The 27448-nt window shown below is 41.5% G+C and overlaps 1 protein-coding gene across 15 annotated transcripts in view; it reads right to left on the bottom strand.

Annotated features, from left to right (window-relative positions):
* Positions 1-21485, bottom strand: part of wnk1b (WNK lysine deficient protein kinase 1b) — a 98142-nt gene extending 76657 nt beyond the window's left edge. For all 15 annotated transcript variants that reach the window (XM_063500618.1, XM_063500622.1, XM_063500621.1 and 12 more), the window contains exons 1-2: positions 20932-21485; positions 16466-18093 (exon numbers count right to left, since the gene is read on the bottom strand). In XM_063500618.1, coding sequence (XP_063356688.1) covers positions 16466-17401 — 936 coding nt within the window. In that variant the 5' untranslated portion in view covers positions 17402-18093; positions 20932-21485. The remainder of the gene's footprint in view (positions 1-16465; positions 18094-20931) is intronic.
* Between the last annotated feature and the right edge of the window lie 5963 nt (positions 21486-27448).

The raw sequence follows: 27448 nt of genomic DNA, 5'->3' as shown, positions 1-27448 counted from the left end.
TTCAACAGCCTAAGGCGACTCAAAAAAACATTTTCCCCGCTTTGCCAACTTCTGTGAAAATTGTGGCGCTTCGCTAAACTTACTATGTTCTTTCCATGCTGTGATCAGCTGCTATTTGTGGCTTTAACCAAAAGATCAGCTTTACAAAAGATGGGAATTTACTTTGAAATGACATCAAAAGGACACAGGCTGCTTAATCCAACATAGGACCTGTTGATTCTGTGATAAGAGCATGAGGCAATACCCCCATGACCTGCCTTATCTCACAGCAGCAACTCGTTTCTGGAGGAGGAAATAAAAACTGCTATCAGATGAATCAGACGAATGTTTCCTGAATCCAGAATTTCATCATGAATTTGATGACTTCAACCTGACTACAGCTGTGGTGAGACTTAAAACTGAAAAAAGAAAAAAAAAACACCCTCTGATATATGATACAGACAGGCACATACACTAGCAAAACAAAAAGTTAGCATTTTTTACAGCTTGCAGGGTTTTAAAAACAAAAAGCAATGCTATTTGGTGAACTTTACTGTCCTTTAGCACCACAGCTGGAATCATCTGTGGCAGATGACGGCTGCAAATCACGCAGCTGCTCACCCTTGCACCCGACCACGGCATTAAATAGACCAAAGGGGGCTTTCCCATTCAATTCAAATGACACTGAGCGCTGCATACCATCCATGTGATCTCAGGCTGCGGTGATTACATCATGCAAGTGTGGTTTTAGAAGGATTGACTCCTAATCTGGTGAGGAGAACTTCCTGCCTCACTGACCACGGAGTCTGTTGTTGTGTGTGCATTTTTCTATGTGGGTCCACTCAACATTGCATTTCGAAAATGTGCTTCCTTTTTCCACAAACTGGTCATGAAAATTAAAACTAAATTAGAAACCAATTCATCAAATGCTTTTATAGAGATTTAATAAGAGAGTTTTAAGAGAGCTTTAATAGAGAAAGCCACTGATCTGTTTGGACCTGTGGGACATTATAACAGGCATTTTAGGCATTTACTGACAATTCAAAGGCAAAAATAATTTATTTCAGTGTTTGCTTGAATTATAATAAACATCTGTATCATACAGATGCTCTAAAGATTTTCTATAGACCTCAGTCACATAGGATTAGAGACTGGTCACTCCTGGTGGCTACTTGGCGGGGCCTGGTGCCTGTCGCTCGGTCAGGCCTCTTCCGGGGCAAAGGGGGCCCCCGGGCCTCCGGCCTCGGGGCCTGCGGCTCGGTTCACTCTGGCACAGCTGGCTGCCGGCAGAGCCGGCGGGTACGCCAGTGCAGCCCCCTCTGGCTTCTGCTCCGTGGCTACTGGGTGACCCCTCGTCTGGGGATCTCCTCAGCCCTTCCCAGGAGGGTGGCACGGATGCCCCTCCGGTGGTACTCCTTGGGCTCTCGCACTCTGGGGCCTCTGGATGTCTGGAGCCTGGATCTCCTCCATGCCTGCTTCATGCCCTGGGGGACGGGGCTATGGCCCTCCACACCCTCTAGCAGACCGTTACATGGGGAAACCTTTTGTATACAAGCGCGCTGATCCACACAGGTGTGCACACGGGTGTTCACTGTTCGTAGACATAAACTACACCTTTCTTGGCTGCTACTTCAAAGCACATTGTGCGCTGTCTGTCCTGCGTGCTGCACACCAACATTCAATATTTAGCATTTACTGCTGTTTACACTTAGCTAGATTAACGTGATGGTGTTGTGTTTAGTATATTGCTTTGGTTTTTTTTTTGCTTGTTTTCTCTTCTTTTTCTCTCAACAGGTGATCCAGGAGATTTTTTTTTTCTCTTTGTCTTTGTAAGTGCCCTTTCTCACTGTCCCTTTTCCCTTCTGTTTTTCTTTTCCTTCCTCTCTTTCTTTCTTTCTCCCTTTCCTATCCCCCAGTCATGTCTGTCCCATCTGTAACAACAAAAAAAAGGATTAGAGACTGGTTGGTGATCCCCTAGGAGTCATCAGTTGCAAGGGAAAAATATGCATCCCCCAACCAGTTGGCGAGTAGTTGCTGCAAGCGAGTAGTGAAGCTTGCAAAAGTGCAATGCAAACCAGAAACACTGATCGTTTGACTTCAGAGTAAAAGTCGCGCTTCACTGCTGCAACCAACAATTTCAAAAGGCACAATTTTTACGTTTACTTTGTTCTCTTTTTCCAGTTTGCATCCCACTTGTTTGTAGAAAGTGTTCACAGACAAAAACAGTGTCTTCCATGAAAGAGAAACAGCGTCTTCCATGTAAACTACTGGCAAATGGATAAAGGAGGACTTTGTTTCAGCACCCTCTTTGCAACCAACTTCACCCAGCAACAGTCAGCATCCACTTGCCAGCCGGTCAGGGAATACACATTTGACCAGCTGTTCCCACGGGATCTGGTCTCTAACTGGTCTCTAGGCCTGTAACTAAGGCCTTCGAAACTAGAGCTCAAACTCGCAGACATGTCTGTCATCCATTAGTGGCAGACAATGGCAGTATTGACTGGTTCAATATGCTAATACCAATGAAAATATACTACACTGTCAGAGGTTATGAAAACTATGATAGAGAGGAGGCTAAAATTACAACTCACAACTTCAATAATCTTAGCATCCCTCCTGAAATCTGTTGTCACATTTTAACACTTTAACTTTTAAGTGAAAAATCTTTTTTAGGTAAGGAAAGCGCAAAAACTAGACCTATTCACATAACCGCAACAGTGTGACACAAGCAGCGACACACAGTCCCCACTCATTCTGCTCTAGTTATGGCTCGGCAGATGACACTCTGCTGCTATTTATAGAACAGAAAGGGAAAAAAAATGAGGGAAAAAAATCCCATCTCCTCCTTCTCTTTGCTCCCCCCTCTGTCTCCATCGCTCTCGTCTTTTTCCCCTCACAGGCTTTAGTTAAGGTCATGGAGGATGGAGAGACAAAAAGAGACAGAACCAGACAATGAGAGACGATGCCAGAGACAGAGAGACACCCAAAATGGGAGAGAGAGAGAGAGGCAGAGCAGAGAGGAGAGAAAAAAAAAGCAGTATGACAAACACAGACACAGGCAGTGTGTGATTGTACAACGCTTTGCTCCTTTTGTCTCACTGTTCTTCGATTCTATTTCCAGAAGCAAATGAACTCGTTAAACCCAAATCAAGCTTTTAATCCTGAGCATCAACTGGGATTACTTGCACTCCGTTATTATTTTCTGATCATCAGTACTGTGCAAAACTCTTGAGCCCCCCTTGATTTCTTAATATTTTGCAAAGAAAAAGGGGTAACAGGTGTAGTGATTTATTGAAATGTGCAAAAATATGCAAAAACAGAGCTTAAACAATTCTAAAAAGCTTGAAAGTCAATATTTGGTATGACCACCTTTATTCTTCAGTGCATCCTAAAATCTCTTAAGGTCTTAGTCTACTTTAGGCGGTGTTCAGGAATAGTTCTCCAGGCTTCTTTGGATGTTGAGTGCTTTTTGTTCCATTCTCTGTCAAAATGACTGCACACTGCTTCATTAACATTGAGGACCAGGCTCTGGGGACACCAGTGATGACCGATAATGTCCCATTGAGTGTTCTTCAATCCAGAAATGCTTTCGGGATCATAGTCATGCTGAAAAATTAAGCTTTTGACAATCAGAAGCTTTCTAGGTGGTGTTGAATGGTGAATCAAAATCTGATGACCAAGCTGACTGAAATGCAGCCCCAAACCATGACAGAGCCTCCACCGTGTTTTACAGTTGGGTGTCGACACTCGCTGTTGTACCTCCCTCTTGCTCTGGACCTCCTCTCATAATTTTATATCTATCTATCTATATATATCTATATATATATATATATATATATATCTATATATATATATCTATATATATATATCTATATATCTATATCTATATATATATATATATATATATATATATATATATATATATATATCTATATATATATATATATATATATATATATATATATATATATATATATATATATATATATATATTTTCCATGCAAGGCATACATGGACATAACCATAACCATAACCAAGTGGCCGGCATAGTGTACAGGAACATCTGTGCCGAGTATAACCTGGAAGTCCCGAGGTCAAAATGGGAGATACCCCCAAGGGTGATGGAGAATGACCGAGCTAAGATCCTGTGGGACTTCCAGATACAGACGGACAAAATGGTGGTGGCTAACCAACCGGACATAGTGGTGGTAGACAAACAGGAGAAGACGGCCGTAGTGATCGATGTAGCGGTTCCGAATGACAGCAACATCAGAAAGAAGGAACACGAGAAGCTGGAGAAATACCAAGGGCTCAGAGAAGAGCTCGAGAGGATGTGGAGGGTGAAGGTAACAGTGGTCCCCGTGGTAATCGGAGCACTAGGTGCGGTGACTCCCAAGCTAGGCGAGTGGCTCCAGCAGATCCCGGGAACAACATCGGAGATCTCTGTCCAGAAGAGCGCAGTCCTGGGAACAGCTAAGATACTGCGCAGGACCCTCAAGCTCAAGTAAAGAAGACCAGACAAAGAAAAAAATGTCAGGTATAAGGACTGGACTGAAAGTGGGTGAAAAAGCAGCCAGTGTCAGAAAATCAGGAACTATTGCTGAAGACCACCGCACAATACAAGAAATTCTGTCTAATGTAAAGAAATGAGGGCTTTACACAGCACTGAATATAAGTTCAAATTTCGCGTCTAGAAATAACGTTATATATTACAGTACTCTATTGTTTCATTGACTTTTGATATCTGAAAAGAAAAACCATATGGAGCAGAGATTCAGGAACCAAAGATATTCCAACACACCCACATTTATTTGGGGTTTGTGGGGGAGGGAGGGGTGTCATATTTTAAAGCACACCCCCACACACTGTTTCACTAAGGAATGACATCTTATCAATGGAATGCGGGGAATCTGGGAGGGATACAATGAACCCAGAGGGCTGCCCCCTCCTCAAACACACACACACACACACACACACACACACACACACAAAATAAAAGGTGAACACAAAGACAGAAACAGTAGCTCCTCTGCAAAAACAGACTGAGCATTGCACACGCAGCAGAACAGTCTGTGCATTGTCAGGGCACAGACAAAAGCAAAAGCAGACTAAACACAAATATAAAGCAATGACACACACAAACAGGTTCACACAGTGATGTGTGTCTAGAGCAGGGCGATATGGCCAAAAATATTTATCACGATATATATTTGAAAAATTTGCGATAACGATATAACTGACGATATAATTGATGCGAGACAAAATACAACTCCACAACTTTACTAGCGCAAAAAGACAACCTTCCATTTATTTTCACTTAAACAAGAAGCTGTTTTTTATGTGCATTAAAGCTATATAAAAATTTAACAGTGTAAATGCAAATTCCTTGCTGACAGTTTAACCAAAAGGCATTTCCAGTAGAAATGGGCTGACATATCCTGAGCATAACCATGTATAATATCCACTGAAGTTAAAAAGAGGTGCCTTGCAACATTAAACTGCAGTGTCCCAAATAAAAAAGTCAAATACGTATTTTTCGGACCATAAGGTGCACGGGATTATAAGGCACATTAAGCGAAACAAAGCAGTCAGATAAATCAAACTTTATTCAACTCATTCTTCTTGCTTCCTCCACTTCTGTACCATTGATTCATTAATGCTGTATTCTATCACAGCTGCTCTATTCCCATGTTGTTGCAGTATATTAATGACTAACCTTCTATTGTGGATGGATTATCTCAGTTGTTCTCCTGACTGAAGTTTGGTCCGTTTACAGCATCCTGCCATGCGATTGCATTTGTCTCTAACTATCAGGAACCGTCACGTTAACTTTTATAAGTGGAAAAGTGTTAGCGTTCATCCTCCAGCTTCACTGTTTATGTTATGCTAACATAGCTGTGTCGCTAGCGATCACATAGCACATCATTATATACCAGCTAGCCCAACTTTAGTAACCCTACAAACGCTGTTTAGTTTCCTGTCTTCATTTATGTTGGAAGTGACAGCAGAGCTGTACGTTTGAATTTTTTCAGAAATCTCTCAGTCAGAACATGCTATATCATGTTCAGGTAACTAGCGAAACTAGCGAGCTAACTTCCGCTAGCTTCCTGCTAACTTCTAACTAAATTCTGTTTTCATGGATGCCTGGAAGTTAAACTTCATAGTTACACCTGGTAAAGCAGCAACGCTGATCGTTTTATTAAAGATGAAAGAATTTAGACAGTTTTTAACTCTCAGTGATGGTGCAGTGTTTGTTTGACCTGAAGCATACGGAGTTTAGGACCCAGATTACTCCCAGATTTAAGAGCATCTTAGTCCGACAAATACGGCAATAACAACGGCCCGCTTGCATGTTCTGCAAAAAAATGTGCTTTGCGTGTATCTGACGGACAAACACCAAACCAGTTCCACATCACTGAAGTTGCAGCATGTTTACAAACCAATTCTGGTTCATCTGTTTCACTCAACAATCGGCCATGTGCGTATGAAAACAAAGGCACTGCGCATGCGCGTTTTACTCATATTCTATCGCGATATTTCATTTTCCTATCGTTGCCTAACATTATACCGGTATTACCGTGAACGGTATAATATGGCCCAGCCCTATGTGTGTCCCAGGACACTTTACACTGGTGCAGACGACAGGCAGCTTAGAATCGAGATCTTTTTTAGACTCAGGTCAGGATGCACACACTTACGCAATCACCTGTACCAATTTCTTATTGCATGTACGGGTCTATTGAGCGGGCAGTCAACCTTGTTGCCAACGGTCGATCGCTTTGTGTTTCTCCAATAAGAGGAGTAAATTAATAATAATAATAGTTTAATAAATCATGTAATAACTATCTGATTATAACTGAATTCCCCAACAGCTGTCCACCAAAGCTCAGCAGAATCTAATCTATACCATACCATGCTGAGAAAGGGTGTCTGATGTCAGGTCAAATATATATCCATCCATCCATACAGTCTTGAGACTGCACATACAAAAAGCAACGGGAGGCATTTAAATAAAGTTATTTATTCTTATAGGCCGAAATCATAAATCACCAATCTTCAGGCTCTTGCTTCATATGAGAAAAAAGTCCATTAGAAATGACTCACTGGTATCAACACAAATGCAATAAATTATGCATGTAGTGAGTAGATGAAAAACTGAAAAGAAGTGAAATGGAGATACATACAGAGACGACTTTTTGTGCATTCTACTAATACTGACTGATGACCGTGTTTTCCAAATAGTCTTCATATATCACCAGAAGTAAAATCTTTTTTTAAAGTGTAATTTTCCTTTATTCCAGTGGTGATAACGCCCTATCATTCAAGTGCCAAAGGCTTCATTTCAGCCAGAGACTCTCGACATTTTGTAGGCAACAAGACAGATTTGTTTAATTCATAAGCACACACTGAATTTCTACCAGATGACTAGATGAAAGAAAGTATTCATGCTGCTGAATAACAGCCTAATGTTTAATAGCAACATTTTTGTCTTTCCTTTTGTCCCCAGACTAGTTTCAGAAACTGTCCACCTGATCCCAGATTTATCACTTGAGGCTCAAAACAACGTGATCCAATCCTCTGCTTCTGATCTGCAGCTGTCAGCCAATCGCAGCTTTGGATTTACCAGGAAGCGATTGTTCGCATAATATCAGCATTGTTAGGGCCGTCTGGGCAGGAAAAATAAGAAAGGGGAAAACCAAAACGCTTTTCTTCACTAATCAGACGCACACACACTCGCATTTACGCTCGTCTGTGTGTGTGTGTGTGTGTGTGTGTGTGTGTGTGTGTACACACAGGCCTGTAAACACACATACTTTGGCTAAACCCTTTTTTTGGACTATCTGCAACATCTAGCAGATGAGAGATGTCTTTGAGAAAATCATCTTCAAAGTTGTGATTAAACATAGATCAATTATGGGCTGGATGAGTAAGCAATGTTAAAGGGTTGTGAAACGTGAAGGAAAGATTGATACCAGGCAGAGAGGAGTGGGATTAGGATAGCATGAGCAGGAGTGGTTGGAGATAAAAGAAAGGAGTCAATCTGATCATAGAGCAACGAAGCTTGGCTAAAAGGGGGGAAAAAAACCAAGAACGTGTGAGAGGGAATAGAAAAACATGTCTCACTGTGCAAGTCATCTAACATCTGCCTGATGCATTTACTGTCCCCAACTAACCCCAATATACTTACACACACACACACTGTAAGCACACAGTCTTTCTGTGAGCCTACAGTACACACATACACACAACCTGCTTCTAATTAAACCATACTATAATCACTAAACACACATACACACGCATTGTGTTTCACTCAGTGTGACATAACCACGGACACACACCCACTTGAGCAGTTGCTAAAGCCTCTCTCTTGCTCTCAGATCCTTTCATTTTACAGGATGACTTTATTTAGAAGAGATTACCAAACACTTGAGCATCGTGCACGCACACACACACACACACACACACACACAGATATGCTGAAAGTCTGCTAACTAATACACTTGCTTCTCATTTTTTCTAAATAAACAGACTGCGAGGGAGAAAGGTCAGTAATTCTGAGCGCACAGACAATGTGACTGATTCGCATAACTAAACTGTTAGCGCACGTATCCGGGTCTTTAAAGCTTTCCAGTGAGATTTATGTTTGTGTGATAAAATGCTTCACTCCCACGCTTGGAAGGTTTCTGTTTTAGTGACCCTCCGCGTGCACTACCTGACTCCCCGCTCCTTGCTGATAACACAACATGACCTGAAATCCAGGCCAAGTGACACTTCAACCCTCCACTGAAATCGATACTAATGAAAGGCAGCGCAGCCTGACCACACCGCTCTACATTATGTGAAACTGGTGTACACGCTCGCTCATTAACCGGAAGTTAATGTGTGTGGTAATGGAGACAGTATGAGGAAGTGCCAGCTTCTGCCTCTCTTCCTCTGCCTCTCACAGCTGGTTACTGACATATGACTGCGCTGGGGGACGGATGGAGGCAAGGCAAAAACAAAGCAAGAGGAAGACAGAGTCATGCAATGAGGATGAGTAACAAAATGATTCAAAGTGAGATTTCCTCTATGTCCACCCTCTATCATTCCCAGGTTATCTGACATCAGAGCTAAATAACTTTATCAGCTTAATGAGTAACCTCATCCTAAGGCATTTTTCCACTTTTTTCCCTTATAAAGCCAGCTGGCTGGGCTTTGGAACTGTTGCATATCTGAAACACTGTATATAAAAGATGGCCACTGCAATTTTGCCTCCTTTTATTTCTGGAGCTCGTATTTTGAAGCCTCAAAGTTAGCATTTTTGGTCGCTGCCATCTTGTTTTTTTTGAAGTAACCATATTTGAACCAGAGAGTATTTGCTAACTTTTTAGCTGATGCTAGCAAGCTTGGTTAAAAGACTGCATTTATAGACTGTAAAAATACAACACACAGACAAATACCTACTACTTATCGCAAATTAATCCATAGAATTTTGATCACTAGAAAAAGCAGAGACTCCTAAATGTGTCCTTGGTTTACTCATCAACACTGCAGCCCATATCATTTGCTAAAATCTTAAACATAGCCAAAATATAGCCTGACCGATTTATCAGTGGGCCAATATAATCAGCCAAGAGACATTTTCTGTCTATGACTATTACCTATTAGCATCAGCATTTGCAATAACTAATACATGAAAATCTAAAAATTAAAGAAGCGACTGGAAAACCACCCTTTAACAATGTTATGTGTCTTGCTGTTGCACAGTTTGTCCACCAGAGGGCACTATTCCAAATCCCTGAATGCAAAACACATATTTTAACAACGTAAGTACAACAAGCAACTGATCAGGGCAGAGTCGGGCATGGCATAAACACGTAAATGTTTCGGGACGACGTCTGTTTATGTTTTTATTTCTGAAAAAAAAAACAAAAAAAAACAGACTGTTAAATCACAAAATATCAGTATCCAGAGCTGTCATACTGGTCAGGCCCTAGACAATAGGTCCAGTTCATTGACTCACCTCAGCGGCTACGCCTGTTAATCAAAAATGCCACTCCCTTAATTTCAAGCTATAAAATTATCCAAATAGAATTTATATAAAATATATTGTTCTCAAGTGGAAAATTAGCTATGAAGACCAATTCCAGTACTTGTACCTAGCTATAAATATGTTCATTTCATAGCTGGAAGTCTGGGAAGTGACTTGCTTTTAGGGCCAGCTTCAAATGGCCTTTCTAGGAACTGATATTTGACGCACGCCCTCATACTACATTTTTCAGTCAGAGAGATTGCTCCTCCATCTGATTTTGTTGCTATTATGTAAAAGTGTGCGTCAGGTTTTCACCTACTGTAACACAGGATACTAAACTTCTCTTGTATGTGCTGCATTCCTGCAGTTTACAAGGGAAAAAACAAACTTGTTTGATCACAGTGACTGCTATAGATTCCAAAGTGGAAACGCAACATGCACCTGTTTTACAATAAGATTTAGTAAAGAATAAGAGATTTATGAGACGTGATATCATGACCATTAGCGGCTGATAAACACACAACTACAGGTGTGGCTGTAGGGTGGCTGGTGGTGATTTTCCACCCTGACTGTTACGCAGAAAGTGCTGCAGAAAGGTGGCTCTTAAAGAACACACATCCATCTATCACAACAAAAACACAGGAAACATCCAGCAAGTTTCCATAATTAAACAGTCGAGCTCGTCTGCAGCGAAGCCTAGCCAAATGAATAAGTTAGCAATCCCCAGAAGCATGCTGCAGTATGAGCTCACACCAGTACAGCCCAACTGCATGCACACAAAAACTCATGTAGAGCACAGACCAAACCTAACAGGCACATAAGCACTACTCTAACGCTAATAAGGAAAGGGAACTGTGTAAAGAGTTCGTAGCTGGTGTTTAAAACATTTATAAGAGCACGCTTGAACTGAACCCACACTTTCTATCCCTTTATAATGTGTGTCTGTCCAATGCTGACTACTACAGTAACTCCAGAATCAATCAGCAGGGAGAAGCAGCCTCTGCTCAAGGCCTTGACACTGCTGCGGTTTGCTGTTTTGTCAGAGAAATATGAACCTTTGGAAAATCTAACCGTTACACCTCTGCTCTGCCGCCCTGAAGTTATCTAAGGATATTTTATCATGCTGTAAAATACTTTTGCTCTGTCTGATACATCATCAACTGAAAATATTTGCATGGAATAGTTTCCAAGAGCATCATGTGACCTTCAAAACGGTCCAATCAGGATTTCTGATTCAAGTTTGAAATAGGTCAAAATATTTGTTGGACAAGGTTTTTTTTCATTTAATAAAAAACAAATCCTGGCAGTTGCTTGTGTAGGTGAAGCCTAGCAATGTTCATAAAGATAGGGAGAACGCACTGTTAGTGAAACTGCTTTGCAGACATAATACTGACATAATAATGTCCTCTTCGCTCTGTTCTTTTACCTCCACATGGAAGTATTTCAGGCCAACACCAGGTTAAAATGGGTCAACAACAGTGCTCTGCCGTGCTAAAATCGGACACCTTGAAGCATATGTTGTTAGCCTCATTTTGTCAATGTCATGATAGTTCTGCTAATAAAAATCATGCAAGTGTGAATTTGTGATACAAAATTCTAATGATATGAGAGATGTCAACAAACTGATGCATAATCTCCATTTCTGCAAAAGCTGCCTGGACTCAGCAACTAGTCTCTATCTTAAGGCATTGACTGAATAACCATTTTTAAAGGACAGTTGCAAAGCGCCAAAGCATGCGTCTGTGTGCTGTGTGGGGAGGGGGCTAATCCGCCTTGTGGTGCTGTTGAAGGTCTTTGAGAGTCTATGGTGCCCGAGCCTGAGGTCACACACCCTCTTCTCTCTTCAATTCATCCTCCGTTTCTATGTTCCTCTCCCCCTTCTTGATCATCCTCTCCTTTCATTTCCTTTGTCTTTTCTCTCCCACTATTTCCCCTCCTTCCTCCCCCGTGTTTTCAGTTTCTCCAGCTTCTCACAGGGGTCCCGCCACAATCACCTTCCACTTACTCAAACTCGACCCCCATTCGTCTAGCATCCCCTCCCCCATTCTCGTCTTCCAACCCACTTCCCTCCAAACGTTCTCCAACTCCACGTATCAATCTTTCTGTTTAATATTTTAACCGATTTAAACCGCCTGTGCGCTCAACCCCCTCTATCAGTTTGGTAGCGTACACTGCTTCGGTGGTCGAATGCTGAACCGGCTCTTCAAGATCCCTTGTGAAAGACCAGGCTGAACTTTGACTCGTACCCCTCCTCCCACCCTCAGTCTCTGGTCTTTCATACAACCCGTTTCTCTCTTCCGCTTATCCAGTTTGGGGTCATGGGCGGGGGGCTGGAAACTATCCCAGCTGCCATAGGGCGAGAGGCGGGGTACGCCCTGAACAGGTCGCGAGTCTATCACAGGGCTAACACAAAGACACGGGCCACCAATCGTGCTCACATTCACACCTACGACCAATTTGGAATTACTAATTAACCTCTCATCGTGGAAGTAAAGTGTAGGGTTGGGAAAAGTAACAGCCAAATGTTCAACTTATAATGAGCTGATAGCCATGGCTTATATTCATTAATAACAGTCGGCGTTCAAGTGAGACTCTCTGGCTGGTGTATTTATAAGATGCTTTCTCTTCATGCTTTAAGTAGTAAATAAACTCGATCATCTCTCGCAGCATCTGCTGTTTCCTCCTGCGCGGAGAGCTGCATATATGTAGCCGCTCTGTCCTGTCTGTGCCTTCACAATCAGCATCATAGCAGGTGATACATAAATTAAGTGCAACATTAAATTGCAAGAAATCCGTCCGCTCATAGGTCATAGCTGCCGGGTCTAGCTCATGAGTCATTGAGATACAAACAAAGTCCAAAACTTACAATTAGTTATCTTACCAAAACTACATGAGCTTATGAGCTGTAGCTTTTTTAAGTAACCCAAGTTCAAACTGATCACAAGAATTCCTTTCATTCCAGGATGCCTACAGGAGCCTCTTCTTTCCCATCCATCTTCCAACAGACACTCTGATAAGGCACCTTAGCTACTGGATGACCTTCTTCCTCTCCACTCCCCTCTAGCTATTCATCAAACGCTTAAGCAAAGTACCAGCTCCATCTCTCTTCTCATCTCCCGTTGTGCTTCCATCTAACTACGAACTTCTCTGGACACAAATATGAACCTGTTTTGGGATCCAAAGCTAGGAATTTGAAAGACACACACCTTCAACTCTTAAGCAAGCAAACACAAACACACACGTGCATTGCACTCACATCTGCATACTGCAGTGACAAGTGGGTGCCGATGGCAGGGGGACATACTCACGTCACACAGAGATATTTCCACGCTAAAGACTGACAAGTTCCAGATGATGCCAACTCCCACAGATCTCCAGTTGCCATGCCCACCCAGTGAGTGAATGTGATTGGTGGTCTAGTGTGTGTGTGTGTGTCTGCATGTGTGTATGTGTGTGTGTAACTCTACTCCCACCTTTCTGCCACATGTCAGCAGTTGCTCAGTCACAGACACACAGTGATACCAGATTACAGCCTCTTATGTAGAAGAGTACTTGCCTTCGCATGCATATAACTCAATCACTACAGTCCTTCAATACTCTTATATAACACATGCACAGAATATAATGCACGAAGGACATTTTGCACTCCAGTAATTCAGGATATATATTACATAAATATCAGCAAGTTTATTCTGATCATTTAGCAAACTAACCAAGCAATAGTTTTAAAAATCCAATCTCAATTCAGAGACGGAGACCTCCAAGACACAAAGAACTGTCAAGAATCCCCAAGTTTCTCAGTTTCGACAAGTAGTAGAGTTAGAGACGGAGATAAAGAGAAGCATGTGTGACAGACAAAGCTCAACAAAGGCTAGACGTTTGTTTTCCAATAAACAAACTGCCGTTTCCTAGATGCAGGGCATCAGGCAAAGCTGATTTTAGCTCCTGGGATTCAGGAAGACTCGAGGAGCATCTTGTGATGGAGATGACAGAAAAACAAGCACATGCTTCCCACAGGAAATAAGCACACGCTGAGAAACATAAACACCAGCGGTTTAGCAGAGAAAACATTCAACTGCACAGTGTGACCTCAGTCTTTTTAAGGTTCTAATCAATTTAACAATTAGTCTGCATCTTTAAAAAAAAAAAAAAAAAAAAAACATGAACAAAGAAGAACAGATCTAAAAACATAAAATAGAAAATCAGTATCCATGCCTTATATCAGTGTTAAATGTCTAAATATGACAAACACTTTGCAGAAAAACATGAAATATACATTTATAAGCCGAAAAAGTTGTTTTTGTGGCACAGTATAAAGTGCTTCATCACAGCAAGCAGTTCCACGTGAGTCCATGTCACTGTTTTCCTCCGCTGAAACCTCAGCTCAGTCAGTGTGCTAAACGTCATATGACCGCCCTAGACTGTTGTTCTACATCTCCAACTGCTCACCGCACCTCTGTCTCTCTGCCTGCTCATCGACAAGAAGTGAAAGCTGAAAGACTTTCTCCTTTTCCTTCGATACTGCACAACCTTTCACCAACCGATACACTTTTTGTTAGCACGTCTCCTGTTCACACCTCGCCCCGTGACAGACAAATACTCAATAAAGAAGTTGCATCAGTGCACCACAATGAAGCAACAGCATCCTGTGGTGCACTGCAATCCATCCTGTCAAAAGTTGGCCAGACTGCAGGAAAAATGCAATAGTTTTATGTGTCCCCTTTGAATAGTTTTAAAATGTTGAGACAGGATACCGCATCTCTGATACTGCAGATATCAAGCAGGTGTCATTATCTGATTTGACACCGTCATCAGGAAGTCAACCCCACTTGCATTTTGGCCTATATTGCTTGGTATCCTCTTCCGCTTTCATTTATACATGCGGTGGTGGTGATGTGACGCACCACAGCATCCGCTCACTAGCAGCTGAAAGTCAACCGTCACTACCAGAGACCCACAACACATGTATAATGAAAATACACATGCATGAGTAAGAGAAAACGAAGAGTCTGAGCTCCAGCTTGACACTTTGTTCTATCTGTGATGCAGAGCCCCAGTACTCAGAAACAATTTTGTCAAAACACTGAATAACATTTTAAGCCATTTTCACACACGAACTTTGGAAAATGGGGCAGAGTGGGTTAGTCTATCGATCGGAAGGTTGGTAGTTCGATTCCTGGATGCTCCACTCCACATACTGAAGCGCCCTTGGGCAAGATATTGAATCCCAAATTGTCCCCTTTGGACTTTGAGTCTATGAGCGACAGCTAGAAAGCTTGAAGACATGGAAAGAAGTGCTATATGAATGCGTGCGAGGATGAGTGAATGTGGCAATTCAGTAAAAAGTGCTTTGACAGCTCAGCTAAGTACCAGTAAGAGAACTAACATCCCTAACTTGACATATATGGACACAACAGTCCCTTATTTCCCATCATGCCTGTTATTTGTGGACTGAACAGTTGGTGGTTTAAGCTGCTGGTTTGGCCAAGTTTAATGGGGGGGGGGCGCAGATTGTCCAGATTACTGCACTGGTATATCTTAATATATTTAATAATATAAAACTATATAACTGTGATGTCTTAAAATGGTAAATGAACTGGTACTTATATAGTGCATTTCTACTCAATTTGACTTTTGCTGTTTATTCATAGGTCACACAGAGCGTTACTGTGGTCTGCAACTACTAGCTGATTGTTTAAAAACCGGCAGATCTCTGATCTGACTACAGTAGGTGGGACATTTGCGTTCTCATGTGCACCTCCGACAGGTGATGTCTACAGAAGTCAGAATTGCAGCTGATGAGAGACAATAGCTTTAGAAATACAACTTTGGCCTAAGGAGGTGGTAAATGTCCAGGCCAGCACTATAAAATTTTTTATAACCAGTCAGCTAAATAATTTCAAGCAGTGCAGTCCCCTGAGTGACAGCTCATGCTGCATTAAATCTGTCCAAGAAGCAGTGGATTTTTAACGACTAACTTACAGTTAGAATCCATTATTCATGAAAACAATTACTGGAGGATCTTCATTACGTCTTCTGCTGCTTGGGCTACAAATACTATGACCACGGTGATAACAGTGTACCTCAACACTCAGATCCACATGCAGTGACACTTAAACTAAAAACACACAGGCAGAAAATGTGCGCTCAAACTCACAGGAAATGTACATTTACCAAAGTCACAGTCGCTGCCTTAAATAGCACACAGACCTCTGTTGGATTTTGTTGTAAACAGTTCCCATTTAATCCGCACTGGTACATCAGTCCCAGTCAGACTGATCTCCTTTCGTGCACAATTACACAGAAAGTCTCTGGCTAAACAGGAAGATCTAGTGTCAAGGTAATAAGCAAGAGGCACAAATAGAAAGGGTAAAATTCAGCACCTGGATGGCAACTTTTTGAGACTTTGGCAAATAAACAGGAAATGACAGCACAGTCACTGAAGAGGTCACAGTTTTATGAGCGTGGCCTTACCTGTAGCTCACACCATGCCACTTCCACTGTTGTCTCAGTGTCCAAACCCTTGTAGACAGTCTTAAAAGACCCTCTCCCGATCTCAATGTCAAACTTCAGGAAGCGTCCATCTGGTGAAGTCCCTACAGCTTTTGTTTCAGCCTCCTCTATGTCCTCTTGCTCCCGTTCCCTCTGCTCTGCCCGTGCTTTCGCGAGCCCCTTCTCCTCCTCCGTCTCCCTGTCTTTCTCCTCGGTTGGACTACTGATGCTTCCCTCATACACATTTTCTACTGCTTTTCCGTCTTTGGCCACCTGTTCCTGAAGCCCTCTGGGACGCAATACGATGTCAGGCTGTTTGGCTACTGTTTTATTGGTAACATCCAATACTGTCGAGCTGGGCTCTGTTACTGCCCCATCTGCACTATGTTCAACACTGCTACTGGTAGGAACAGCAATCGTGCACACATCCAAATCTCCCTCGGCATTTTGTAGACCCCCCTCTTCGACTGCCCCACCATGCCCAAATGAAGGCTGAAGGGTACTGCTCTGCAGATAGGAACCTCTTTGGGACTCCTCACCTTCATAATCCTGCCCACCAGATCCAAGGTTTAAAAGCTGTGGAGAGAAGATGGTGGGAGTCCCTTCACAGTCTGGGGGTGATGTGAGTAACACAGCTGCTTTGCTGGGCAGGTCCAAAGCTGTGGCATTCGAGTCACAAATGACACTCCGGCGGAAGAACCGGTGCTCGGCCGTTTTAGAGTCTCTATCCATTGTGTGGCGCCGACGTTGGACCTCCGGCTCTCCACCAAGCTTTTCCACGACATGCGTGTCTGAACTGGCAGAGCCGTTCACATTCTTGTGGGGGGTCTGGGGTGATGGGCAGGGGGACGGAGAAGAAACGGGGGCAAGAGGAGCAATGAATTTCACTGCTTTGCTGCTGCTATTTTCTTCAGACATTCTTTCAAAGAAAAAGCTCAAACTGTAAAAGAGCAAATCTGTATGTAAAGACTTTTATGTAACTTATTCCTGTAAACTCTGAGCACAGATCTCAACCTCCTAGTTCATTAACCTTTGATCAAACCGCAAGAAAAGGAAAGTTAATGTGCAATAGAACAAAAAACAAAATCGACTGAATGCAGCAATCCTTGATGTCTTTTGTATTTTTTTGTTTTCCTCTTTGCAATGTTTTAAATTAACAACCCACAGTTTCTACAAGGCCCTTTCGTGGAGGGCTCAGGGAAGCCCCAGGTGAGTGGAAGGGGCTTTCTCTTAAAAACTGGGGAGGGAAGGGATGAAAGGCAGTCAACAGAGGAGGGGTGCAAGCACTGCAGTGAGACGATAACCGTCAAATCAACACGTAACTCCATCCTGCTGCCAACAACCAGACTGGGATGACCGCAACATGGAATGACTGGAGATCTATTAGACCAGTATGGCCTCTTAAAAGATGACAGAAGATGCCTGGACTCCAAAGTTTGATTTTTAGGTCTGGTGATTTCTCTGTAAGACCAGGCTGAAGCCTCCTCAGCTGCCTGAACAAAAGACTTCCAAGAGAGGTTGCTGGCCTCTATTGTAAGGCCAGATTGATGGCTAGGTAGGCCTAGGCCTGGCCTAGCCTGGCCCAGCTTGGTCTGCTTCTGTCCTTGTCCCTGGAAATAAAAAGAGAAAACTATGAAGTGAAACTGTTTTATTTATAGGTATGAGTATACATGTCAGCATTCAACATACCTGGCTGCCTGCCAAAGTAGCTGATAAGAAAACACAAGCCGTCAGATATTTTTTATTGCATTTTATTGCAGGAATTTGAAAGCAATTTCAAAACCTTGGCTTTTTTTTCTCCTTTCTTAAACCGGGACTATCCAGCTGATTTCTATCTGGATATCTTTTTATTCTCTGACTCAGACAGGAGTCCAAAAATCCTCATCCGTGTAGCAACTCTACGTGATTAAAATTATCACCATTTAACTTATAGTAGACCTTGGCACACCCTTTAATTCATCATGTCTGACACAAGCCATCAAAGCTCATCTTTTGTTTCCAAGGTCACCCACACTCTGTGCTCTATGGAAACTGTGGGCCAGATATCTAACAGCGACACCTCAGGTCCCAAAGACCAAGTCAACAGATGACAAGCGACGGGTGTACTAGACTGGACTGACAACATCAGAAGAGGAAACAAGGCTGCCGTAGGCTTGGGCACACTGTAATCTGTAATATTCCCAGGCAAGAAAGTAAAGATGAGTCACTTATTTGGTTATTGTTCTTGTTATGAACCGCCTGGTTAATAAAATGAGAGTGAATAAAGAACTGGGTTTGAACTGGTGAGTGAATGTTCACGGTACTTCACCCACTGTCAGGAGTCATTAGTTCAGAAAAGACTTTTAAAACACTCGGTCAGGCTTTGGTTTGATATTTTTTCAGTGAAATAAATTTGCCTTCGGTTGAGCTCAGCACAATTTTTTTTTAAATCTCTAATTTAAGCATGTTAACCAGATGGAGATCTGCATCCCACACCAGTCTCTCCCTCCCAGCTGCCCCTCCATAGTTAAAGCTGTGAAGAGATGTAGCAGAGACTGTGCCTAATTGCTCCATGTTCCAAATTTAGCCCAAGTCAGCACAGCCTGACTGACCCCGAGGTTAGACTGCTCGGTAGCAATTCAGCAGATTAACATGAGAGATGAGGGGCACTCAGAGTGACACAGACAGAACTACTTCACAGAAATGCATATCTGAGGACAGTGCACAATATATTACTATGCATTTTGTGTTAGAGGAAATGTAATAACTAAGTACTAGGTTCAGAATTTGCAAGTCGGCTCGCATAACGTCCTACAGACACCTTCTACTCGGTTATCACAGTGGCACTGGCACAGAGAACGAGCAGCTGCTTTCATGTGTGAGGTCAGAAACAATTCACTGTAAACTTATTCAAGCTTTAAAACAAACCAAAGCGAGTTTTCACAAATTTGACACTGATGCGCAAAGGAACATGCAGAGGATGGTCCCAGTTTGTGGCCATTGAATTTACATATGCGCTATTCTTCAGAAGATATATTTAAGCCACATTTGTGCTTCATTTAGTCCCAGAAGCTATTTTTTATTGTCTCAATTTAGGGAAATGGTTAAAAGACAACCACAGAGAAGGTTATAGTACGAATGCACCTGAAAACTATGACCTTACTGCTTATTTGAACCCTTTCTAATAGTGACATTCACATGAAACAATCTTTGAAAGTGTAGCACCTCTGTTGGACAGCTGCCTGACATATCTGTCTAAAACGATGGATGCACTGATACTGTTGTGACAATAAACTCAAAATATGAATTACTGCTGGTAGGAAAAAACAAACATGAAGTTGTGCCTATGTCAAGAAGCTACTATCAGCTATGTTACATCAGATGCCCTTCCTGATACAACCCCAAAGGAATTTGTGTCTCCTCCCAAGACTGGACTGGGGACTGAATGTGTAACCCACTACACGATGAAGTCACTGCAGGTGTGTCTATAGATCACTGCTGTGATTTAATAACAGCTGAGGGAAGCAGTGAGGCATAAATAAAGACTTTTAACAGTCAGAAAAAGGTTGATACAGACTTAAACTTCAGTGTTTGCAATAAGTACTGTGGCTTACTGCATCACTGGTGTCCCCCAAGTACCAATTTGAAGTGTCCCTTTAATAACCCGATGCTATTATATTTATGTGTTTCTTTTGCACCACTGGTAAAAAAAAAAAAAAAAAAAAAAAAAAAAAAGCTGTGTAAAGTATGTATACAATATTAATTTATATACAATATAAGCAAATCTGGTCTAATAGGAAGAAGATTTCTTTTTAACTTTGAAATTACAAGCTCAGGTTAAAAAAAATGCCTCAAAGAAGGCGCAACAAAAAAGATTATTACTTCTTCTCATTAAATTAGTGTCAGTTTATTTAGAAAAAAAAATGGCATAGACATCCATGGGCCCTAAAACGGACTGATTCCTGGTCCACGAGCCACATGTTTGATACCACTTGCTTAAGCACAACTCTGTGACCTAAACTTATTTTTCAAGTAGAATGATAAGGGCAGCATTAAAACAGGAAGATGCACCAACATTATTATTGATATACAAAGGCTTTGATATCACATCATCAGTAAATGAACTCCAGCGGTTACGAGCGGATCATAAAAGCCTGATGTGTGCACATGAGCAAATAAAACTTGGTTGGCTTTCGCTCAGTGGTCTTTATATTGCTATGGTATGATGTATGACAACAACAGTGCTGCACTCGTGAGAACTGTAAGCCTTGCCACTGAGCATTGTGGAAATGCAGTGAGCTTAATTAAAGCTGCAGAGCAACCCCGTGCAGTGACGGCTTCACTGCTGCCTGTTGAGGAACTCCAGAAAACGAGGCTGTGTCGACAAGTTTGTCTACAGGCAAAAACAAAGACACGAGCAACAACTCTGCAGAAAGCATTGCGATGCAAAAACAAAGGCGAAGCATTACCTATGACATCGGTGTGGTCTGTGCTGTTGCCGCAGAAATATGAAGGGGGGGAAAACTTGATTAGGGAGCCTTTTACTCCTCTGCAGAGGGTCTGCTCTACACACAGCACAAGTGTCAGTGTGGTGCGTCACATTAAAGCCACAGTTGGTTGAGGGAAAACACAAAATAAGAGCGATTTGTACAAAACACAACAAATATCCCTCAAATTAAAAAGGTCCAATCAGTGACGAGACGAGCGGTGCGTGCAGAGAGCCCCAAGCCGACAGACAGACACCTCCCACAGGACAGAGATGACAAGTTCGCCCGCTGCTGTCGCGGAGGCTGTGGTACTACTTTTCTCTCTGTCTTGTCTGTGTAAGGCTTCCAAAAACAAAAAAACGATAACAGCCTCACTTAAAGGTAATGTATCCCGACCCGTGTCGGCACCCGGTCCACTCGTGCCGCCTCCGTGTCGCTCCTCCGGGCTCGTACGATGCTATAAATCCGCTGCGGTCCACAGTGATTCCCCGTTTTCAAGCCATCAGACAGCGGATCCGTCTGCTCTGGGATCTTCTCCAGCGATGACTCGTCAAAGCAACTGCTGGGCTTTCACGCAGCACAGCCGCATCAATTCACCGCTGTGAGCGAGGATGCTGGAGCAGTATAAGGCCGCCTTTCAAAATAAAATAAATTACTCCTCATAAACTCACAAACTTCCTATATCCCTCCTGCAAGCGTGTTCAGTCGTGAAAGGGCTGTTGTTGAGTACAAACTCATGCAATGCAGCCCCCACCAGAGTCTGTTTTCTTCAGGTACTTGAAGCATATATGTTGAAGTGATGGAGATCCAGCTGTGCCCCTTCGTGGATCTACTGGAGCAGCTTCAGCAATAGTAAGTACTGTAAGCTCTCAAGCTCTCAGTGCCATTCTAATAGAAAAGCTATCATATAATGTGGGATGTATTATTCAGTCATTAGAAATAAGAAACACGTGTTAATTATTTTATAATGTAGGGAGAAATGGATCCGAAATTGATTTGACTTTTTTCATTTTTAAGTTAATAGTTGACTAATAATGAATAATTGTCTGTATTGAAAAGTAAGCAAATACAGTTTCTGTTTTAGGCTCATTATTTGTTCATTGTCAAGCAAAGAGAAAAGGTTATTCAGCAGACGCTTCGATCTTATTTTGACAACTCAAGCCGGAAATGGTTTTATTTCCAGCTGAGGTAATTTACAACGGCTACCGGAGGCAAACCCGTGCATAATGATCCACCAGACAGCAGCAGTGTGAACCAACACGCGCCGCTCATCGTGCTTTTATGCCATTTGTTTTTAACACGTGCTTTGCCATTTTCTATTTAGACTGATAATTGTTGAGGCTGTTCAATGACGCTCCCACCATCTTTTCCTAAATATTGACTAATTTACCCTGAAAGAAAGAGGCTTTCACTTCAGCAGCAGGCCCACTCTATGCTCGCGTTTTCTTTTCTTTTTTTAAAACAAAATTTCACTTCACTAATTAGGAAACACACTTCACGCTTGCTGCTTCCTCCAGATTGTCAAGCAAATGTTATTTTACTAAAGCAACTGTTGTGAAAATGTCACACACACAAAAATCTGAACTGGCTTGTGGATTGTGAAAACTGCTGAGTAATTTTCACAGTCATCACCAACAGCTTTCATCTGAACTTAAAGTTTCCACGGTGAACAGCAGGATGATTCACTCTCTGTTGCTGGTACAGGAAAATCAGCTGGTAAAGAGTTGAAAAGGATGTGTTCACACCTGTGACTTCTACCTGTGTTTGTTACTGGAAGCAGTGGCAAGGCTACAGCAAAAAGTGAGCCATTAACTTGTTTTTTGTTTTTGTTTTTGGAGTTTTCACATGGCCACCTGTAGCTTAATGTTCCAGCGAAACAGGAACGAGTGTCTCAACGCAGATCAATTTTTTCAAGCTGGGTCTTCGTTCCTGGTGCCTGTGTGTGAGGTGGTGTTCCTTTGCCTGTGTGTGCATGCTGCACATTTTTATCCTGCACTTTCCTTTAGGCAAAGAAAGAATTATGAGGTTGCAAAAACAGGTTAGCCAAGTACAGACTAAAGCAGATAAAGTATACAAAAGCACTACTGAATGCAGGAAGTGTCCGTAAAAATACAGCCTGTGACACTCAAAATGCAAAATGTGTCTTCATAGGAGAACATATTTTGTTCCACAAAGTTACAGGCCACAACAAAGGCATCTGCAGTTCCCGTGAAGTGACAATGCTGCCCATCAATAAACATTCAACATTTCTATAAGCTCAGGTAGCATCCTGACCCCACTGTGCTATAGCGTGCAGCTAATCTCATTGAAAGGAGTAGTTGGGCATGTATGTATATTTGCTTTCTTGCTGTGAGTTGGCTGAGCCGTCAAGCAAGCCTAATTAAAGCTTAATATCCTAATGTGTGCATCCTAATATATTACATCCCAGAGTACGTTATTATAACTTGAGGCACACAGAGAGTTTATGGAGAACATGCATGACCGAGATACTCCAGTCTGCTTTCCCCCCACACAACAGGCTGAACAGGCTTAATGCCACTTTTCTTTTTTTTATTGCTATCTGACTGGTGTTGGAGAATATGGATGACATTCTGCTAAAATTTGAATTTGTGGAAATTGCAAGAAGAGAAGAAAAGCTTCACATAAATATTTAATGTATAGTCATGAGAGAGTTCTCAGTTATCTCAGATTTAGTCAAGGAAATCAGTAAGCATATCACAAAATGTCAAAATAGTCTTTTCACCTTTAACTATCACATGTCTCTAATTCCAGGACAATTGTTTATGCTTTTCAAGCATAACCTGGAGAGAACTGAAAGCTTCTCCTTTTTTACCATTGCAGTCATTTCACAGGAAGTCACTTTGGTTTGCATTGTAAAACCTGGAATCCAGTTTGCCTGGAATCCATTATCTAAAGAATTAAACTCATTTGAAACTCTTTAATTGTTGTTCAGAGTGCAGGCAGTCGCAGGACAGCTACAGTCATGGAACAAAGAAAGCACAAAGAAAGCACAACCTCTGTCAATTCTAAGGTTTTACATATCAGGACATAACAAAAACAAGTCTGATCCTCAGCAGGTCTTAAAATTAAGTTACTATAACCTCAGATGAACAACAAAATATGACATATTACACTGTTATTATGTGTTTAGGAGGAAGGAAGAACATCAGCCATGATTTTAGATAAGCAGTTGTTGTGCTGCACATCAACCAGGGGAAAGCTATAAGGTTATTTCTGAATATTAAAGCCTACAGTGAGAAAGATTAGTCAAAAGTGGAAAACGTCCAACATAGTTGCCAGTCGTTCCCAGGATTGGAAGTCCCAGAAAATTCTCCCAAAGGTTAGGTAATATGCAATGCTCAGAGAAAATGGAAAAGCCCAAGAGCTACATCTCTATAGGCCTCACTTAGCATGTTAATGACAGTCCAATAAGAAAACAACAGGACATCTATGGCTTGTTTGGAAAGGTTGCAAGGTGAAAGCCCCTTCTCTCTAAAATGAACTTGGCAGCAGATTGGCAGGAAGAGAGTAAAGTGGAGATGTTTGGCCATAATGCACAAAGCCATATTTAGATAAAGCCAACTGTCAAACATGATGGTGGAGGGCCAATGATTTTGGGTTGTTTTGCAACCACAGAACCTGGGCACCTTGCAGTCACTGAGTCAAATATGAACTTCTTTGTATACCAAAGTATTCAAAAGTCAAATATGAAGCTATTTGTACGACAGCTAAAGCTTGGCTGAAACTGGGTGATGTAACAGGGCAACAATCCCAAGCACAGAAGTAAATCTATAACAGAATGACAAAAAAAAAGAAAGAAAAGAAAACAATCATGGTGTCGTAATGGTCCAGTCCAGTTTAAGAAGCACGCGAATAAACAAGTGCCCACAAACCTCAATGATATGAAGCAACATTGTAAAGAAGAGTGAGACAAAATTTGTCCACAATGACATGAGAAATATTGATAATGTTCTAAAGTGGTGCTAAGGGTGGTCCTACAAGCTATTAAATCATGGAGCGTACTTTATTTACACACGCTGCTTCTGCATTTTGGCTTAGTATTTGTTAAGCAAATAATGACACAGTGTAATATGTCATGTGTTCCATTCATCAACGGTTACAATTACCTAATTCTAAGCCCTGAAAAGGACTAAATTTTTTAATGTCCATACATGTACGATCGTAGAACAGACAGAGGGTGTACTTTTTTTTTTCTTTTTTTTTTACCATGACTGTACATTCAAGCAGATCATTTTAACAGAAATTCAGTACCTTAGAGCTTCAGGCAGGTTAAGCTTCATTCACTGACAAAGGGTTTTCTGAAACACACAACGCAGCACTTCAACCACTTCCTTTTTTGTAATTTCTCTTTATGCCCCAGTAACCTAGTTTTATCTAACTTTGCTTCAAACACAATGCTACCCCACTCCAGTCCATTTTGCTTGTTAGTTCTAGTTAAATGAGCCACCATAAATCTGACATTTAGAAAAATAATAATGATTGAAGTTATGCCCAAAGCATTAGCAGTTTTGTTTGCATTTATAATAACACTCTTAAAATAACACTCTCACTCATTTTTTAATATTAGAATGACAACACTGTTTTCATAGTCACCAGGAAATGTGATTGATTAAATTCCACTTGGCTTATTCTGCCCTTTGGCTATACTGCCTCCACTACAACAACATTTCATATTATCCTCAAGTTTTACTGATAAAAATGCAACGTTTCAGTGTTATATTTCCTTCTATATGGTCACTCAACTCAACTCAAACATCTCTTTAAAATGCATTTCATTATTTTTCATCCTTTACGGGAGGTGTGGGCCGTGCTTTTTCCGTAGTATGTGCCACAGCTTCTTTTTTGCAGAGCTCCTTACACCTCATAATGATACTAAAAGAGGTTTCTATGTGTTACAGTGCACGCTGTTAAAAACCGTCTTACTCTGGCCCTGAAACTCACCCACTCAGCACATGCAGAAGCAAGCAAAAGAGGAAGCTGGAGACCAAAGCTGAACCAAGAATATGTAAAGAGGAAATATGCAAAGGAGGGCTGCTGACATGGCAGTGCAAGTACATCAGTTACTGGTGGGTGAATCTTCATGCGATTTGAATGTATCTATATGTAAAACATATTGCACAATAAACACAGTATGGGTTTTTGTGTCCTGTGTTTGTTGATGTCAGAAAGAATCTGACCTTCCAAGCAAGTTCCAGCAGGCTGGGGAATTTGTCGAAACTTGGCTCAGGTAGTCAAACTAAGCCTGTATGTGTATCTTTCACTTAAATAAACACCAGGGTACATCTTCTTGGCAACCTGTCTTTGTCACTGCTGCATCTCTTGCATGGAAAATATGCATTTTATGTTCCTCTTTAACTGTTGTATCATATATTAATTTGATCAATGTGTGAGGCCTGTGACCAATCAGATGCTGGTTGGTTGCTATGATTACTAACTAATGCTTCTCTGCACTTAAAAAAGAAATGCTAGCATTTGACTAATTTCTTGCTATTCTAACTTTGCCTTCTGTGTGTGTGGAAACACTTAGACTTTAAACGACTAATTTCTGCATTTTGAGTGCACTGATCAAGGACTGGAACAGAATTAAAAGAGGAAGAGAATAGCGTGGTTAATGCTTTTAAGGTCCTTTCTTTCTTTCTTTTTCTGTTTTGCATCGAAACATTAGCTTACCCTAAATTTATTTGAATTACAGCTTCCAACGAAAGTGTGTGGGTGCTTCTGAGTGTCAAAGGATGTGCTTTAAAAGCTCTCATTTTGCAACACTGAACCTGTCACTTCCCTTCTCAGTTATACTGCATGCAGCTCGCACTTTCTTTCTCTCTTTCTTTCTGAGTGCCTTTATGTGTCTGTGTGTGTGTGTGTGTGTAGCTTTTAAAGAAAGCCTTGCACTGAGAAGGAAAAAAAAGGCTCAATGTCTGGATCTACTGTGCAGTGTAGGCTAATGTTTGAGATAATTAACTAATTTAGTGGCGTGTACTTGCAGTCAAATGGAATTAAGGACTGAATAATTGTGCAATACATTTTATTACCAGGTAGTGACACTAAAGAGTCCAATCTTTTATTGCCAAAGTTTGATTGCACTTTCACTCCATTCCATACATCTCCACACAGACTTGTTAGAAACCCATTACTCTGCTCTTGGACAAACAAAATTTATCTACACAGGTTCTTACTCTCCCTGGTAACAGCTCAAATTGAAGGCAATTAATGTAAATGAGGTCGTCATATTTAACCTGCTCATATATATATGTGTGTATATATATGTATATCTATATATATATGTGTGTGTGTATATATATATATATATATATATATATTACCTCTCCTTTTTTCTCATTTGCAGTTCAGAAAAAAAACCCTACCATGTCATATTTAACCTGCTCATGTGCCCGCAAATGAGCTCCTTTAATAGATGGCTGTGTGACAAACGACATCCAGCCCCAATAATCCTCTGTATCTTTTTGCTTCCTGGTACCTC

The sequence above is a fragment of the Pelmatolapia mariae genome, linkage group LG17, assembly GCF_036321145.2.
Source record: "Pelmatolapia mariae isolate MD_Pm_ZW linkage group LG17, Pm_UMD_F_2, whole genome shotgun sequence".
NCBI classification, from domain to species: Eukaryota; Metazoa; Chordata; class Actinopteri; order Cichliformes; family Cichlidae; genus Pelmatolapia; species Pelmatolapia mariae.
Note: the sequence above shows the minus strand (reverse complement) of the source record. Positions and strands in the feature narration are given on the sequence as shown.